Source organism: Stegodyphus dumicola, chromosome 1, assembly GCF_044657685.1.
Source record: "Stegodyphus dumicola isolate Sdum_Otavi_A_Nest chromosome 1, ASM4465768v1".
Classification (NCBI taxonomy): domain Eukaryota; kingdom Metazoa; phylum Arthropoda; class Arachnida; order Araneae; family Eresidae; genus Stegodyphus; species Stegodyphus dumicola.
This window is the reverse complement of record NC_140768.1, coordinates 191,421,217-191,440,046: the sequence shown is the minus strand read 5'-3', so window position 1 is coordinate 191,440,046 and position 18,830 is coordinate 191,421,217. Positions and strand designations below refer to the sequence as shown.

The 18,830-nt window shown below is 33.3% G+C and overlaps 1 protein-coding gene across 2 annotated transcripts in view; it reads left to right on the top strand.

Annotated features, from left to right (window-relative positions):
* LOC118199250 (uncharacterized) overlaps window positions 1-18,830 on the top strand; it is a 249,158-nt gene that overhangs the window by 12,868 nt on the left and 217,460 nt on the right. For both annotated transcript variants that reach the window (XM_085824140.1, XM_085824137.1), the window contains exon 2: window positions 1,881-1,968. In XM_085824140.1, coding sequence (XP_085680266.1) covers window positions 1,886-1,968 — 83 coding nt within the window. In that variant the 5' untranslated portion in view covers window positions 1,881-1,885. The remainder of the gene's footprint in view (window positions 1-1,880; window positions 1,969-18,830) is intronic.

Here is an 18,830-nt window from a genome sequence, read left to right as displayed (position 1 = left end):
ACTACTCTAAGTTGAAGCACTTCGTGTGAGCGACGTGCTTGCCGTACAGTGACTGAATAAACAAGATTTCATTTTTACTTTTTTACTACGCAATGAACGAGATATGAGGTTTCTGAGGGTGTTAAATATATAAGATAGAAATAATATCCGAATATGCACATGAGACAGCAGTAAACAGCCAAAAGCCTTGCCGAGCATGCATAGGCCACACTGATGCTTTTTGCTGGGCGCATATATGCGCCCGTAACAGTCAAAGGTTTAATGGGAAAATGCCAAAGGGAAATGAGATGCATTCTGATTGATGTCCTAGCCTCTTATTTCTCTGTGTACTCTGTATATTAGTGTTGTTGAGCATATATGAAGTATGATGAAGTACCAGAGCAGAGCTCATTAATCACTGTTTTCTGTTCTACATTAATTGTATTTTATTAGCTATTGCTGATCTGGCACTATCTTCTATTCACCAAGGACCTGCGAATTTCTGAGGAAGAAAAGATGCAGCTATTATGTTTAAAACAGGTCAACATATGTTATTCAGCCGCGCAGATGGTATAGTGGTTAGGGAAGCCTACTGCAGTACCAAAGGGCCCAAGTTCGAATCCCTGAGAAGACATAGTTGTAACTGTCCGTCCCTACTTAGGAGGCAGTGGTGGCAGCCTATTAAGTGCCCCCACAATAAAATGGCTGCTAATTCTGGCCTTAGAAGTGGTCAGTGCTGAATAGGCAAGTGCCTGCCATTAGATTAAAAAAAATGTGAGTGCTTGTGTGTATATATATATTATACATATATAAATGAATTTAACAAACATTCTATTCGTAAAAAGCAAATTTAAAGTTAATTAAATTTTAAATGACATTGAATTTCAAATAAATGATTAATTATTTCTGCGATCCAGACTCGTCGGGACTTCGGCAATTCCGGATTAGGGGTTTTTCCGGATTATAGATCATCAATTTAAATCTGGTAAGATGACATGCAGAAATTATAAAATTAAAAATATGAAACCGTAATTTATGAAATAAAGACCAATTATGATCTGAAGGGTATCAAAATTTACAAAAAAAAAAAAAAAAAAAAAAAAAAAAAAGCTTAATATTTATTTGTTTACTTTATTAAACATTTCTTTCAATGTAAGTTTTTTAAGTTGCTTCATTTTATGTGCTAATGCTTTCTCTTTAATTCTATAAACAGCCATAGTTTCTTGTTCATGTACAAAGTTCCGCTATTCAAGTCCTGTAATTGCTGTGCCGAGAATACCGACTAACTTGTCAATCGAAATTTTTTCGTTTTAACTAACCTCTCTGTCGCTTTCTTCATGCCTTTATCCATTTTTTGCAGCAATTTCACTTTTTGTTTGATGGACATTGAAACATGCTTTCGCTTTGTATCCTTTGGCAGCTCCAGAATCGGAAACTCTTTTTGACATAATCGAAAGTTTAAGCTTACTTTTTATAGGAGCCACAGCTCCTGCTAACTTTTAGGCGAGCTTACTACAATTTTTAATATATATATATATATATTAGATGGTGATTATACTTTGCCTGAACGATGCTTGGAATAAATCTAATAATTGATAATAAAATATTAGTCACAATAATTTTTATCAATAAACTCCCATTTAGAATTTAAAATAAAACAATTTTATGGTTTAGTTTTTGAAAATTGTTAGCAATTTCTTTTATAATTTACTGAAGGATATTTTTATGTAATATATATTAGATTTGTCAGTGCTGTGATAATAGAAGGTAAAAAACAATGTAAAAGTAATGCAGTTCTATCTAAAATTAGTATGTATGCACTATATAAAATATGTACAAATCTAAACTGAAAAATTGGCAAGTTATTCTGTATATAATTATCTTTATTTTTTTCTTCATAGATTTTATGATGACAACGTTTGAAAATATCTCTTCATTGAAAGGAGCAGATCAATTAGTGCGGCTGGAAATATATTCAAATATAGTCAAGTAAATTTATTTTTTCTCGTTTTCTTAATAATTAAAGTTTTTGTTTTCTTGTAGGAATAAGCTAGTGACTGCATATATTTTAACCTGAAAATTTTTTTCTGCATTTTCTTAATTAAATAGCCACTATTATCAGTCTAATTCTTATTTAAATATCTGGATTTGGTATTAATATATAGGATAAGACAGATACTCAGTTCTCAGCGATTGCTGAGTTATGACCACAATGAAGTGAAATAAGCAGTGGCGTAGCGAGGGGAGCAAGGGGGTGTATGATGCCCCGGGCATCTCTCGCAAGGGGGCGCCAAATGGTGTCCTAACAAGATTTTCCGGAAAATTTAAGTTTTTATTTTGATCGATTTCTGGAAAATGTATTTAAAATTAATAATCATTGTAATATAATTAATTATTTATTTCCTTGCATTGCCTGATAAAATGTGTAATAAAATGTTTGCAGTACATCAACCAAACATCTCCGTATAGAAAACATTCTTTCTGTCCACTTTATCTCTCTAAAATGGAGATATATTTTTACTTTTTTAAACGAAATGCACGTATAGCTCCCACTGTTTATTTTAAAATGATAAGGCGACCTTGTCCCGAATTTCTCAAACATATCCATTTTCCTAAAACCGATTCCATAGTCTGGAAATTGGCATTTTGGAAAACTCCTAACGCTTCTGCTACAATGGATTGCATTTGACTCTCCTGTAAACGACTGATGGCCTTCCTAGCTACCGATTCAACTAAGTCACTTTGTTAAGACATCGTATATTCATTGCTACAAAGCATTCAACACGTGTAAATTGTTTTTAATCTCCTACTACAAAAGGAATGCTGCAGGTTGCTCCTTACTTCTTATCTAAAATGCATAGTTTTCGAGGTCACAGGCTAAATTTGCATATTCCGAACTTTGTAAGCATTATAATTTTCCTTTATAATCTCTTCTATTTCCTTTCCTTAAAAAGGTTGTCGATTATATGGTTATTTCATACCGAACCACAATATCCCCTAATTGTTTTGAGCAGTGAATATGTCAACAAGATGTTCTAAAACTCCATTACAGATCTATAAAGAAAAGATTTTTCCAAACCTAAGAGTCACACTTCAAATACTTCTTACTATTTCATTATCAAATGAACGTTTGTTCAGCAAATTAAAATTAATTTTGACATATTTACAATCAACGATGGGACAAGATCCCCTAAGTCATCTGGCACTTTTAAATGTGGAAAGAGAAGAAATTAAAAATATCGACTTTGATGAAGTAATTGATAAATTTGCTTCATCCAAAGCAAGAAAAATGTATACATAGTAATTAATGGTATTAATGTATTATAATATTATATTATTATTAATAAATATATCTACTTATGTATAATATAAACTTTTAATTGTTTAAAAATTGTACTTTTATAAAAACAATTATATGTAATTGTATTTTTAAAAACAATGTATAAAATAAATAATACATTTTTAACTAATTCTAGATCATCATATGTCTGATTTTTCCGCTGACACAGATACATTTCCGAATCCAATGCTAGTGTAGTTAGGTTGTGACTATTCTTAATATATTTTAGAGTATTTTAAGGCAGATTCAGCATTTTAATATTATTTGCGTTATTTCTTTATTATGAATATATTCTATACATTATATTACTATAGGTGTTTTTTTCGGGGGGAGGGGCGCCAAAAAGGTATTTTGCCCCAGGCGCCGGTTATGCTTGCTACACCACTGGAAATAAGTGTTATCCTCTCATGCAAATATTTTCTAATTTTGTTAAGGTTACAATAGCATTTAATTTTTTTTGTAATATGTTAATATTTAGTCTTGCATAAAGCCTTATATAGTGGCCTTTTGAATAAGAAAGAACAGCTCATCTTTGTGATTTTATATTTTTATAAATAAAAGATTAAAAATAACCTGTTTAGATAATTACTCTTCCTAAAGTTTCCTTCCTTCCTCATTTATATAGTTCAAAATTCATATTTTATTAGTAAAAATGTAAATTTCTCTCATGTTTATCATCTCTAACAAGTATTTTAATGTGTATATAGACTTATGTTAATTGTACATTCATCTCTTTTATATGGATACATACATGCTTATTCAAATACTGAATGCATTTCCCAAATGCTAGTCCTCAAATTACCATACCAAGTCCGAGTCCAGATGTCCAATGTACAGCATGATCTAAAATCTGGACCTCCAAATCACCAGCAGCATATTAAAAAAAAATTTAATATATTTTATACTTGTGCATTTGATATTTTTCATTATAAAACATCGTGAAGAGTTCCAATTCTTAATTTACTTCGACTCTGACTCCAGTCTCCGAATCCTCATTTATTATATTTTGCTTTCATTCCTGCATGAATATTAACACACTTCATCTCAAGAAATGACTCATGCAACAATATCTAACCATTATTATTTTTTTAATATTACTAATTGGATACCAAAGAGCATGGCAACTCTTTTTGGTAAAGAGCATAATTTTTGCTAGGTGATGATTACAGACTTCAACTAACTCCACTGTGAAATGCTGAGTGTGTCGACAAGGAGAAATTTAACAAAGATATCTGTCCATATGAAAAAAAAAAAAAAGATTTTGTAGATTGTGCTTATAGATCAAAAGTTTGCATTTAGTGCTGTTTGAAATAAGAATAATTGATTTATTATTCACTTATGCTGCACCATGCTGAAACTGGTGCGGTTAAACCGGGCAGCATAATTTGGTGGGGGACAAACTCTTTTTACAATTTAGAGAAGCACCAAACAACAAAATTAAGGGATGGAAAATAAGTGGTATGTTGCCAACTGCCCAAACTGAGTCAAGCAATAGATTTGGACAAACAGCTTTAGTTTACTGGTCATCTGCACATCTTTGTTTTGTGGCGGGCAGTAAGGTCTATCTCTTTTGCTCAAAATGCAATTTTACCCAAGCCACTCCTGCTGATGTCTGGTTGCCTGAGGAGCCAACTGCTCTCCTCTCTTAGAGTTGTTCTTGAGAGTTTTGAAGTCCATATGTTACCTGATCTGATGTTACTGTTAATTGGATGAGATAAGTCACAAACGCGTGGATGGCAAAATCTTTAAAATTTTAGCCAAGGCACTGAGACACAAAATTTTTAGAATTTAGGGAGGTGCTTGGCAGAAGAATTTCAAACTTTGTAGATACTTGATTGTGCCATAAAATGTGTAGTGTCAGCCCTGGATAAGCATTAAGATGTGAGAATTTATTTATTTGGGGCATTTTTAAAGCATGAGTGGGAAATAGGTTTAAATGTAATAAATAACTAAGCTAATGCAATTCAGGTTTAACTTCATCAACATGTGCTAGAAGAAAGAGATTTAGCAGAACAACATGTCTTTAATTGCCAATCTCATGATACATCGGCAGTGTCTAGGGAGTGCTAGCTAAGCTTTACAATGATAGCTGCAGATTTGAAGGTTTTTCAGCAAAAAGGTTCACAAACAAAAGGTGAAATTTTCCATTTAATAGGAATTTGTGAAGAAATGTGGAGAAATGGTAATATAATGGAAGTTTTTCACTGCAATAACAATCTCTCTTCAGATCTGTTTCACAAGGAAAATGTTTCTTTTTGAATTTATCATATGCCAGGGTCTTTAAGGGACTCTATTAGGAACTGGTAAGAGCAGAGAAAAATATTTCCTGCTGAAAGCCAGTATGTCAATGAAGCATCAAAGTGATGGTAGTGCTTTAATCAGCTGACAAACAGTGAAATCTTCAGAGAAATTATTACTAATAAGAGTGAAAAAAATGACAGAGAAGTTGATAAAACAAAAAATATCAATTGGGGATGTAGTGGGAATTCTTGATGTGGCAATTACAGGACCTTGAACAATGGAATTTTGTAACTGAATAAGAATTTATGTCTACGTATCGAATTAAAGAGAAAGTATTAGCACAGAAAACAAATTAAACTAAACAACTTACATTGCAAGAAGTGTTTAATACAGCAAACAAATAGAAATTGAGTTTTTTTTTTCTAGGGGGGGGATAAATTTCAATTTTGTCAAGGTTATAAATGCTGCTTTATTTCATAAATCACTGTTTCATACTTTTAATTTTATATTTACTACATGTCATCTTATTAGATTTATCTGAAAAAATCCTAAAGAGGAATGGCTAAAGGCCTGACAAAGCCAGATCTTAGACTTAGTTCTATAATTAACAGAAAATCCTAAATTTCTGTTAATTTTATGCAGTATATCAAATTTCAGACTAATACATTTTTTGTTTACACTTTTAATGCTTAAATAGCATCTTTTTAGTACAGAAACATTTTTAGATAGTTGCCGTATTTGACGGCATGTAAGACGCACTTTTTTTCCTAAATTTGGTCTCGAAAAAGTTACCTGCGTCTTATACGTGAAGGACACAGGTTAACTTTCAATACTGAATGCTATTTTTAGCCTGGATAAAGATCTAGACACACTTAACTTTTTCTACATCAACATGTGTGTGGCCTTCTAAATAAGGGTGCGTCTTATATGCCATCAAATATGATAAGTCTTTTGAACAATGTATTTTACATATTAAAAATATTTATACTAAAGAATTATCTCTTCGCTTCCTTAATCTTGTAGCTTGAATAACAAAAAATAAATTAGTGAAAACGAAACTGTTGATGTTTTAAATATCAAAAAGGAAAATCAAAAGTGCTTGCTGAAAGTGATTTTTTTTTTTAATAAGATTTGAAATAGTTTGAAATGAAATAAATTTTCTTTGATGCAACATAATTTTAATTATTGTTTATTGTAGGTTATTAAAATATCTAAAGCTGATCATAGACATTGTAGGTCTTTTGCCCTATTCATCTAAATTTATTGATTGGTTTTGACTGAAATCTTTAATAAATAAATAAAGAAAATCATATTTTTTTCTGCTGTAAGCATTATGAATTTGAAATTATTGACTGAACTATTAGAACCTGAAACAGTTAAAATTTCTGAACTAATACACAAAATTTAAAACTGAAGTTCTGGTATTTTTTTTTTTAACCTACAACTTTAGAATGAACTGCTATTAAAATAATAAAATCTCTTGATTTCATGTGTGACACATTTAAATTTCAGATCTCTCTCTTTATATAAGAGTATTTTCCCCAAATAAGACAGTCTTATTTATATGAAATTTGCTGCAAGTGATTCATTAGGGTTTGTTTTTAGGGAATATTGTATTTTTTCATGCACAATTGACATTTATTTATGTAAAAATGTTTATTTTTCTTCAAGTACACTGCAGTACATCATCTTTTGGAACATTGTCATAAAATTTCAAACCTCAAATTCTGCCTCGACTGTCTTGCAATTCCCCCTCCCTCCCCTCTGTGCCAAATCGTTGGCTTTAATCTCTCATGTCTAGCAACAGACCTGGTACCTATAGCTAGCTTACTGTGCAGTGGAACACAAATATGAGTGATTTTATTCAATGGGCTCTTAATTGTAAGTTACAACATTTTGCATGCTAGGTTTCACAAGTGTCTGCTTTGTTTTCAAAGTGTCACAAAGTGTCTGCACTGCACTCAGTAAAGCATAAGATATTTAATTTCTCTTTCAAATTTAATCTCTCATTAGTGAGCAAATTAAGCAATGCAAGAATAATAAATGTAGTCCTTCATGTCTTCTGTTATCAGTTACTAGCTGGACTTATATCAGGGGTGTTTGTGCTCCGGGGATTTTGAACTTCAATACCCGGAAATTCCGGGGATCGTCGTTCAAAAGGAAGTAAGAATAATAATGAATTATTTATTTTGATCTGGGTAATTTTGTTTGCTTTGAAAGCAGAAAACGCAAGGTCAGTGTGTGTGGTGAAAACTTTTCCTTTCTTTCTCCAAAGGCAGTGATAATGTGTGAAAAAGGGGAAAAAACTTCTTTTTTGTTCTTTCCTTATTGCGAGTTATGACTCATTCCCCCGGTTCTCGGACATTCTCTTCTGGATTCTTTTCGGCAAGTAGGCGCGGCAGAAAAAAAGGGAGAGACTTCATTCAACCAGATGTGCGATCACGTGACTCTGGATTCAAAGGTCTTATCTCTCCTGGCATGGCGCCAATAAGTAGAGAAGGGGGATTTTTTGCTGTATTAGCTATTTGTCATTGATCGCTTCTCAACTTTTTTTCCTCCGCTGTGTAAAATTTTCGTTTCATTTATTGATGCACGTGTAAATTTTTCGTTTCGTTTATTGAAATATTTTTTTATTTATGTACGCAGGAGAATTTCACTATGAAATTTCTCGATATAAATAGTGATATTGTACAATTAGGAGAAGGTGTCCGGAATGCATTTAGGTGGAATTGGATTGAATGGAGAGATGGTAATGGGGATACCATCGGCACATGATGCAAGAAAATAAATGTTGCTGGACAAGCATATTGTGTTTTTTGTAACTCACTGCTGAAGTATGGTGGGGAAGGATTCAAGGCTTTCACAAATCATTCTAAAACTGTGATGCACATAAAATATTCAAAGTGCAGTAGACATTCAATGACTTTAAGTAATTATGCTAATTCAAAAAATACTGATGACTTACTGGAGACTGATGCTCGGCCATTGGATATAGTGACAAGAAAAGCACGCCAAGAGGTATTAATAACTTCGTTTATCGCCGAGAATTCTCTTTCTTTCAATGTAGCTCCCAATTTAATTGAACTCTGCAAACAGTTGAGCCACGATCAGACGGCACTAAACTCATTGGAAATGTCCAGGACTACTGCATGTTATAAGATGAAATATGGGCTCGCAAAAACTATTAAGGAAAATATCATTAAAACTTTAAAGGAAACTCCATTTTCTCTAAATTTGGATGAAAGTACTAGCAGTGCTCAAGAAAGTATACTGGCAATATTGGTGCAGTTTTATGATAACAATCAAAATGAAGTTGTAGTTCATCATTTTGCATCTCTAAAGATGGAATCTTGCAATTCAGGAGCTGTTTTTAAAGCAGTTGTTAATACTATTGAAGATAATAATATTCCATGGGCAAACTTAATTAGTGTATTAATGGACTCATGTAACACCATGTGTGGAAAAAAAAAGGGTGTTGAAACCAGACTACGATCAAACAAAGCACCTCACTTATTAGATATTGATGGTGACACATGTCACACAGCTAATAACTGTGCAAAAAAATTTGCTTCATGTTTTGATAGATACTTAGAAGATTTGTTTGATGACATCTATTTTGATATGAAAAGCTGCAGTAAAAGAGAAAATTTTTTCAAAATCTGTGAATCCCTTGCCATTAAAAAACTTAATCATGTCTAATTAGTTTTACTTGAAGAGACCAGACCATAGGTGGGTGTACATTTTATGTGTTTTAGAAAGAATCAAAGATCTGTGGGATGCTCTTATTGCATTTTATTTTCACTACTTGGATAAAACTGATAAAGGGGATTATTTTTCTTATGTTGAAACTGTATGCAATAAAAGAAATATTTCTGCAGCTCAGAAAAAAATTGTTGAAGGAGTGTATTCTTGCTTGCATTCCCAACAACTCACAAAGGATGCTTTAGCTCGGGAAAAAAGAATACTAAATGGGTTATTTGTTATGCAAAACAAAACTTTATTGCATATGGCATTATATTCAGCAGTATTACCAGAGTTCAACACATATATTAAATTATTTGAAACAAAAAAACCAATGCTTCATTTAATACATTCCAGTATTTATAAATTGATGGCAAAATTTTTCTCTTTTTTTATGAAGCCAAAAAATATAGAGTGCACACCTTATAATGATTTATTAAAGGTTGATGTCACAAATCCAGAATTCCATCTACCTAGCAAAGTAATATTTACTGGTGCAGAAGCTTCCACTCTCCTGAAGAAATTATCAAAAAGTCATCCAATAGCAAAAGAATTCCAAATTTCTCTGATGAAAGCTTATTCTAATACAGCACAGCATATGAAACAGAAATTACCCCTTAAAAATTCATATCTAATTAGTTTTACAGCATTAGATCCAGAGCTAAGTGGTAAAACCAGTACAATATTAGCTTTTGAAAAATTATCATCTTTTATGTCCCATATTTTTAGTGATAATGAAAAGTCAAAAGTAGAAGCTGAAATATGGTTATACCAGAGTGATATTGATATCACCAAAGAAATGCTCTACACATCTGATGAAAGTGGAAATCAAGTCAAGTATACAATTGATAAATATTGGTCTAAAGTTTTTAATTTAAAAGATGATTTCAAGTATGATTATAAGTATCCTACATTGGCTAAATTGGTCAAAGTCTGCCTTAGCTGCTTTCATGGCCCATTAGTGGAAAGTGCATTCAACTTAATAGATACACTTGTGACTGACTATAGAACCTGTCTTAAGATTGATTCCCTAGATGCAGTGCAGACTATTAATATGGCTCAAAAAATCCAATGACTGATCCAATTCACAAAGATCTCTTACTGAATATGAACAGAAGTTGGAAAACATATCAAGAGGACTTAAAAACATGTATTTCACCTATAAAAGTCTCTGAAAAACCTTCTACATTAGCAGAAAAGCAAACTGCTTCTACCTCTGCATGTGCAGTTCTCGAGGAAATTTCTTCAACTGTAAATGAGGAAAATAAAAGTCAACCTTCCTGCAATTATGAAGTTCACCACAAAAGAAAGACAAGCCCACAAACATCAGAAAATAAAAAAAAGCAGCAAAAATTAGATAATTTTTTTTAAAGAATTAATTCAGGTAATTTAAAATATTTACATAAAATGTAGTAGTTTATATTAATTCAGAAGTCAAACAACAAAAATCAGCGTTATACCTACAAAATTTTCACAGGACTAGTTTCGATGGTTTTACCGAACCATCATCTTCAGCTGCAAAACCGCAAATGAACAAGATAGGAAATAATGATTAGATAAGATAAGAAAGCCTGGACAAGAATAAGCGCCATCTGTTGGCGAAACCAGAACTAAAACATAATTTCTCTAAAAGCCGAAGGCAAATTTGGATTGGAATTAGGATCGTTAACTAGAACAGAAAGATTTTTATGATTGTGAAATGCCTCTAGAAAATCCAGTTCTCCAATGGAAGATGTTTTTTGAATAATTTTGGCAGCAGAAAAATTGAAAGTGTGATTTTCGGACCAACAATATTGAGCAACAGAAGACTTCTGTGTTTCCTTTTTTCTAACATATGCCTCATGTTCTTTGACGCGAAATTTTAAGGCTCTCTTAGTTTGGCCAATGTAAATTAAACCACACTGGCAAGGAATCCTATAAATACCCCAGGAATTCATATCCGGAATGGGGGTCCTTGAGTATAGAAGTTGGAATTTTATTGATGGGAGAATAAACAACCCAAAAGTTAAATTTCTGCAAAATATGTGCAACTTTATAGCTAATTGATGGAAAGAAGGGAATGACAACAGAATTTTTATAATCTCCTAAAATAAGAGTGTGGCTTTTAGTGTGTTCAGATGAGAATTTTTTAACTGCTTGATTAATAATGTTGGGTGAAAAGCCCCTGTCAATAGCTAATGCTTTTAAATAATTTAGTTCTTCATCAAGGGCTAGTTTGGAGGAGCAAACTTGAAGAGCACGGAAAACATAGGAATAAAATGAAGCTAACTTTTGTTTAGTCGGATGACATGATTTAAAGTGTGGTGGAAGGCAAACTGATGAAGGTTTACGGTAAACTGTAGTACTGAAGTTGGATGTGTTACGTGTGACCAGAATGTCAAGAAACGGAAGAGAATTGCAAGTCTCAAGTTCAAAAGTGAACTGAATAGCAGGATCAATAGAATTCATTGTTGAAAGAACTTTATTTAAATCATCTTTATTACCATCAAACAGGGTAAAAGTATCGTCTACGTAGCGGAACCATGCCGGGAAGTTTAAAGTTTCAAACAATTTTGATTCATAATAATGCATGTAGATATCAGCCAGGATGGGACTGAGGGGCCTTCCCATGGCTAATCCCTCAGTTTGTTTGTAATATTTATTTTGGAAAACAAAATGTGTTTGTTTCAAACAGAGTTGAGTGAGAGAAATTAGCTCCTCAATTTCGATGCAAGAGAAATGAAATTCGCGAAGTCTGGTTTCTAGACATCTTAATGCACCCTCCACTGGGACATTGGTGAATAATGATTTTACATCAAAAGAAACCATGAGTAAATTACTAGGAGAAATGTTTTTAACCTTTTTTACAAACTCTATTGAATTTTTTATGGTGTAAATGTTATTGTCTAATAGAGTGGAAAATCTAGAAACTAAATATTTAGCTAAAGGATACGAGGCAGTACCTAAATTTGATACAATAGGGCGGAAAGGAATACCACTTTTATGAATTTTGGGAAGAGCATATAATCTGGCACAATTCGCAACAGATGGGATAAGCGAATGTTTTAAGTTGCTTGAAATGATTTGCGAAGATTTGATCGCAGTTTTTATTTTGGTTAAGTCCGAAGGTGACGGATCTTTAGGGATCGGATTATATGGTCCTTCGTTTAAGAGTTTAGTGACACCATCGATGTAAGTGTTCTTATCCATGACGACTATCTGGCCACCTTTGTCGGCCTTTGAAATGATAATATCCGGGTTAGAATGAATTTCGCGCATTGTAGCTCTTTCTCTCGCAGTTAGATTTGGTTTCAAAGGTTTATTATTGAATTTCACATTATCAGCGATAAGATGCCTAATCATTTCTTTCTGTGAATCTGAAACTTTACTGAACTTGAAAGCTTTTTCGATAGGAGCCAAAATCTTTGGAATCGAGGGTTTACAGGTTTGTGAGAAGTTAAAATTATATTTTAGAATTCTCTCTTGTTCTTCTGAAAGACTAACATTAGAAATATTAACTATTGGCTTGATGTTTACAATGGGAAGATTTTTTGAACTACTTGAACTGGAAGACTGTAAAAGAAGTTTTTCGAATTTAACTGCAAGGGTGTTTTTATGACGGTTAACTGCATTCTCCGTTCTAGACCAAGACTTTTGCTCAAGGGCAGTGAATTTTGGATATGATTTAGCGAGTTCCAGATTCGCTTATCCCATCTGTTGCGGATTGTGCCAGATTATATGCTCTTCCCAAAATTCATAAAAGTGGTATTCCTTTCCGCCCTATTGTATCAAATTTAGGTACTGCCTCGTATCCTTTAGCTAAATATTTAGTTTCTAGATTTTCCACTCTATTAGACAATAACATTTACACCATAAAAAATTCAATAGAGTTTGTAAAAAAGGTTAAAAACATTTCTCCTAGTAATTTACTCATGGTTTCTTTTGATGTAAAATCATTATTCACCAATGTCCCAGTGGAGGGTGCATTAAGATGTCTAGAAACCAGACTTCGCGAATTTCATTTCTCTTGCATCGAAATTGAGGAGCTAATTTCTCTCACTCAACTCTGTTTGAAACAAACACATTTTGTTTTCCAAAATAAATATTACAAACAAACTGAGGGATTAGCCATGGGAAGGCCCCTCAGTCCCATCCTGGCTGATATCTACATGCATTATTATGAATCAAAATTGTTTGAAACTTTAAACTTCCCGGCATGGTTCCGCTACGTAGACGATACTTTTACCCTGTTTGAAGGTAATAAAGATGATTTAAATAAAGTTCTTTCAACAATGAATTCTATTGATCCTGCTATTCAGTTCACTTTTGAACTTGAGACTTGCAATTCTCTTCCGTTTCTCGACATTCTGGTCACACGTAACACATCCAACTTCAGTACTACAGTTTACCGTAAACCTTCATCGGTTTGCCTTCCACCACACTTTAAATCATGTCATCCGACTAAACAAAAGTTAGCTTCATTTTATTCCTATGTTTTCCGTGCTCTTCAAGTTTGCTCCTCCAAACTAGCCCTTGATGAAGAACTAAATTATTTAAAAGCAATAGCTATTGACAGGGGCTTTTCACCCAACATTATTAATCAAGCAGTTAAAAAATTCTCATCTGAACACACTAAAAGCCACACTCTTATTTTAGGAGATTATAAAAATTCTGTTGTCATTCCCTTCTTTCCATCAATTAGCTATAAAGTTGCACATATTTTGCAGAAATTTAACTTTCGAGTTGTTTATTCTCCCATCAATAAAATTCCAACTTCTATACTCAAGGACCCCATTCCGGATATGAATTCCTGGGGTATTTATAGGATTCCTTGCCAGTGTGGTTTAATTTACATTGGCCAAACTAAGAGAGCCTTAAAATTTCGCGTCAAAGAACATGAGGCATATGTTAGAAAAATGGAAACACAGAAGTCTTCTGTTGCTCAACATTGTTGGTCCGAAAATCACACTTTCAATTTTTCTGCTGCCAAAATTATTCAAAAAACATCTTCCATTGGAGAACTGGATTTTCTAGAGGCATTTCACATTCATAAAAATCTTTCTGTTCTAGTTAACGATCCTAATTCCAATCCAAATTTGCCTTCGGCATTTAGAGAAATTATGTTTTAGTTCTGGTTTCGCCAACAGATGGCGCTTATTCTTGTCCAGGCTTTCTTATCTTATCTAATCATTATTTCCTATCTTGTTCATTTGCGGTTTTGCAGCTGAAGATGATGGTTCGGTAAAACCATCGAAACTAGTCCTGTGAAAATTTTGTAGGTATAACGCTGATTTTTGTTGTTTGACTTCTGAATTAGTATTTATTCGGCGTGTTATTGTGTCTTAATTAGTAGTTTATATGTTTGAAAATTTATGGTTATTAATTTTGCAAAAAAAGTAATTCATTCAACTTTTATAATTAGGTCATTCAATACTTCATAATTGTAATTTTTCATTTCTCTCCCCCCCCCTTCTCAAAACTCCAAAATGTTAGTAAGTAAGTCTGTAAAAGTTTCAGGGGATTTTTTGGGGTCCCACAAACACCCCTGCATATATGAAAATCATTATATACTTTTCTTTTTAACAATAACTTTTAGGTGGCAGGCTGCACAATGGCTTGTATTTAAGAAAAGTCATTGTCATTAAGAAAAGACTTAAATGCAAGAGCACATTTAAAAGCAAATGCAAGAGCACATTTGCAGCATCATTCTTCTTAAATTGTGCTGCTGATTTTCTTAGAGACTGTTCATAATGCTGATAGGAGCCATCCATCCAACATTCTAATACTTTGAATTCTTCTGGAGTATGCATTAAAATGTGGTGCCATTTAAGGGCAAATGTTTGAATGACAGTCCTGTGAAAAACAAGACTTTTGCTCATCTGTCTGCAATCTGTTTACAGATGATGACTTCTTATTCAAGAAATACCAATTGTCGACCTGATCTACACTTGGGCTTCATAACATTTCTTTCATCTATCTTTGACTAAGGTTATTGTACTCTGATCTCCATTTTCGGACCATTCAGAGATGTAACCTCTGTTTGAAGAATGCTGTAAGACATCTTCCACAATTCCTTTCATGCAGTCAATGCAATAACTGCTTTATACTGATCTTGTTTAGGGATAAAAATATAATTTCTTTTAAATCTATTGTCAGATCAAACCTGGATTTAAGCCTTACAAAATAGGAGTGCCACTCCTTCCCCCCCCCTCAAAAAAAGAAAAAAAAAGCTCTTAAGAATGAACACACACAAGCTATGAAAACTGTAGGTAAAAAATTCAGAAAAATTTCTTTATATCACATGAATATATTTAGTATTTCCATAGTAAATTATGATTATTGAATTATGAAGGTTATAAATAGTCAAAAAGAGTATTGGTTTATTATAAAGTGCATACTTGTATTCAGTCTGCATTCTGATTGGTCATTTGACAATAAGTTTGACTGATGATCTGATCTAAGACTTATTTTTGTGGTAGGGCTTAAACTATGAGTATCCTCAAAAGTCGTGCTAATGCTTATTTTCGAATTAGATCTCGTTTTCAGAGAAACATGTTATATTCTCTCCATGTATCTACTTGGATCTTACGCTGTTTGATGTACTATCATCATTCATACCACTTAATTGTTTCCTATGTGAATCTGCCAAGATGATGTAGTTTCATCATTATAGATGGTGATACTTCATCATACATATTGTTGCGAGCTATGGGATTGTTCGTGTTTTTACTTGAAACTCCAACATCGTTTAATATCTGATTTATTTTCACTTTACAGACACACAGAGATTAATGAGGCTATTTGCATGTATGATTTAACTTAATGATCAAATGATCCATACCTTTTAATGATGAATAACATTCAGTATTGCTGTAGCATAAATTAAATGCTGTGTAGCCTAGAGCAGTAATTTCTGAATCACAATATTCCAAACATAACTGAATTGCCAGATTCATTTATCAAACAAATTGCAAAACAAATGATTAAATAATACTGAACAGAAAATGCTAAACTTATAGGAGCAGCAACGGTTCACGTTTTTTTAAATAACAAGTCCAGAAAAGCAGGCAGAAAGGAACAATGTATTATGGAATGTAAGCAAAATAAATAGTACACACAGCACAGTAAGGACTGAAAATAGCTGAAGGAGAAGGTGGATATTTAGTAATTCTTCTCTAACACATGAATTAAATTGTAACGTTCCTGAAATCACTCTTTAGATAAACCCTAACTTTAAGTTCACCTAACTGCTAATAGTCAATTCACAACAGAGCTCTCTGACCTTTATTTATACTCTGTAAGCATAGATTCTGGAAACTCCTGGAAGAATCAGTCATACAGCTCTGAAAATGTGGTTTCATGGATGTTCCAGAGTCTCCAAGTTGACGAGAAATTGTTAATTTTTGAATTGTGGCAAAGCCCCTTAGGAACAAGGTTGCCTATATCTTGAGTTTTAATTCAGCTATTTTTACAGTGCCAAAGATGTTGCACTCAGAATTAAAAATCTACAATTCTGTGAGACAAACATTTGAGACGTGGCCATAAATAAGATGAAACTCAAGACAACCATTAAATTACCATTATAAAAACAATAAATAAATAGTATAAAGAGAGCAACAGACAAGGATCATGGCCAAAAATCATTTGTGGTGACAAAAATCCAGTGCTGTTATAAATGACACTCTTGTACACTTGCGGGAATAATGGCAGTTTTTGGTTGTCCCACTAATTCTGCAATAGAAATAAAGAGGGTGGTCTAAGATTGTTCAGTTGAATGTCTCCACCATGCCATCCGACTATGGACGTTATGGAGTAGCTTGAGTGTTCTCCATTTAGAGATTTCTACAAAGTTCTTTAAATATGGAAGATGTGAAGTTTGATCCTTGGTCAGAATGAGGAAAGGCACTCCAAATTGGGAAATCCAGTTGTCCACTAGGACTTTGGAATGGTTGAGGCTTCTTGATCAGGAATGCCATAAGCTGAGGCCATAATAACTAGGAGGTGCTTGTTTGCATATTTTTACAAGGCAAAAGTACTAGTATTGCTGTAGCAATACAATGTCCAAAGCAGTCCTCTCAAGTGGTGTTTCCACATTGTAGTGCTGTTAATCTTCCTTGTATATATGTTTGCGTACTTTTTTGAACTCCACTTGCATCACATGAATTTTGCTACTTTTATACAATTTGCTTTGGTTTTGTCCCTGAAGAAGCATTAATGAACTTTTTAAAGTGTCTTCATTACACCAAAATGACTGTGGAGGGCTGTCATGAAGCTCTGACAGAATACTTGGCACTTGAGATCTCAGTAAGGTGAGCTGCAGAACTGCATCTCACAGATGAAGGGAATTCCACAAAGCCACCACATCTTTTCGACATTGGACTAGAAATACCATTTCTTGCCAGCTGGATTACATGTTTATTGATTCCAATATTAGCCTCAATTTAGGATCTTACATTTGGGCTTATCTCATTTGTTCACAGCTCCAGGGATCAGTCATTGATGCAAAGGAATCTGTATTAATTTGTCTGATAGGTGGAACTTCAAAACCATATTTTAACTCAGCTTTTGAATAGTGTTTGCACTTTTCTGCACAAGGTCTTATTGAAAATGCATCAGCATTCCCATGTGAAGTTTCTCTGCGATGTTAAATTTCTTTCATCACTGTATCCATCCATTATTTGACACTCTGGATTTTTTAAAATTAAGTAACTTAATGACGCATGGTCGGTATGTAACAGGAATTTCCGGCAGTAGAGATAGTGGTAAAAATGTTCTGCCTTCACGATGGCTAATAGCTCTTTCCTGATGACACAGTAATTTTTCTCCAGTTTAAAGAGACTTTTACTAGAATAGGTAATGACATACTCCTGGCCATCAATTTCTTTTGAAAGAACAGCTCCAATTCCTTCATTTGTGGTATCTGTATCGAAAATAAAGCCATATTCCGGTTGTGGATAAGCCAACACAGAGGAAGTCAAAGCATTCTTCAGGGTTTTAAATGTTTCTTCACACTCATCAGTCCACGAAAACTTTTGCTTTCTTTGGTGCGCTAAGGCTATGGCATTTGAGAAAAGCCTTTGACAAATCTTTAGTAAATTGGAAGCCAAGAAGGCTTCTTAACTGATGAATGTTTTGAAGTTGACACCAATCACAAACAGCTTTGATTTTCTCAGAATCAGTGCATACACTTTGGCTGAAATAATTCGACCAAGGTAGCTTCTTGGTGAAATAATTTGCATTTTAGTGGCCTGAGCTTTAAGTTAGCTGAGTTTTCAAATGTTTTCTAAATGTTCTTCAAAAGTATATCCAACAATGATAATGCCATTGAGATGCACAAGTCATGCTTCATATGAGATTCCTTGCAGGACTGTTTCCATCAGATGATCAAATGTTGCTAGACAATGCATAGTCCAAAAGACATTACTTTAAACTGCCAAAGCCTTTGATTGGTACTAAAGGAAGTCTTCTCCCAATCATGAGGGTTTATTTCCTCTTTTCAAATCCAAAGTGAAAAACTGTTTGTTTCCTGCTAGCATGTCTAATGTGTTCT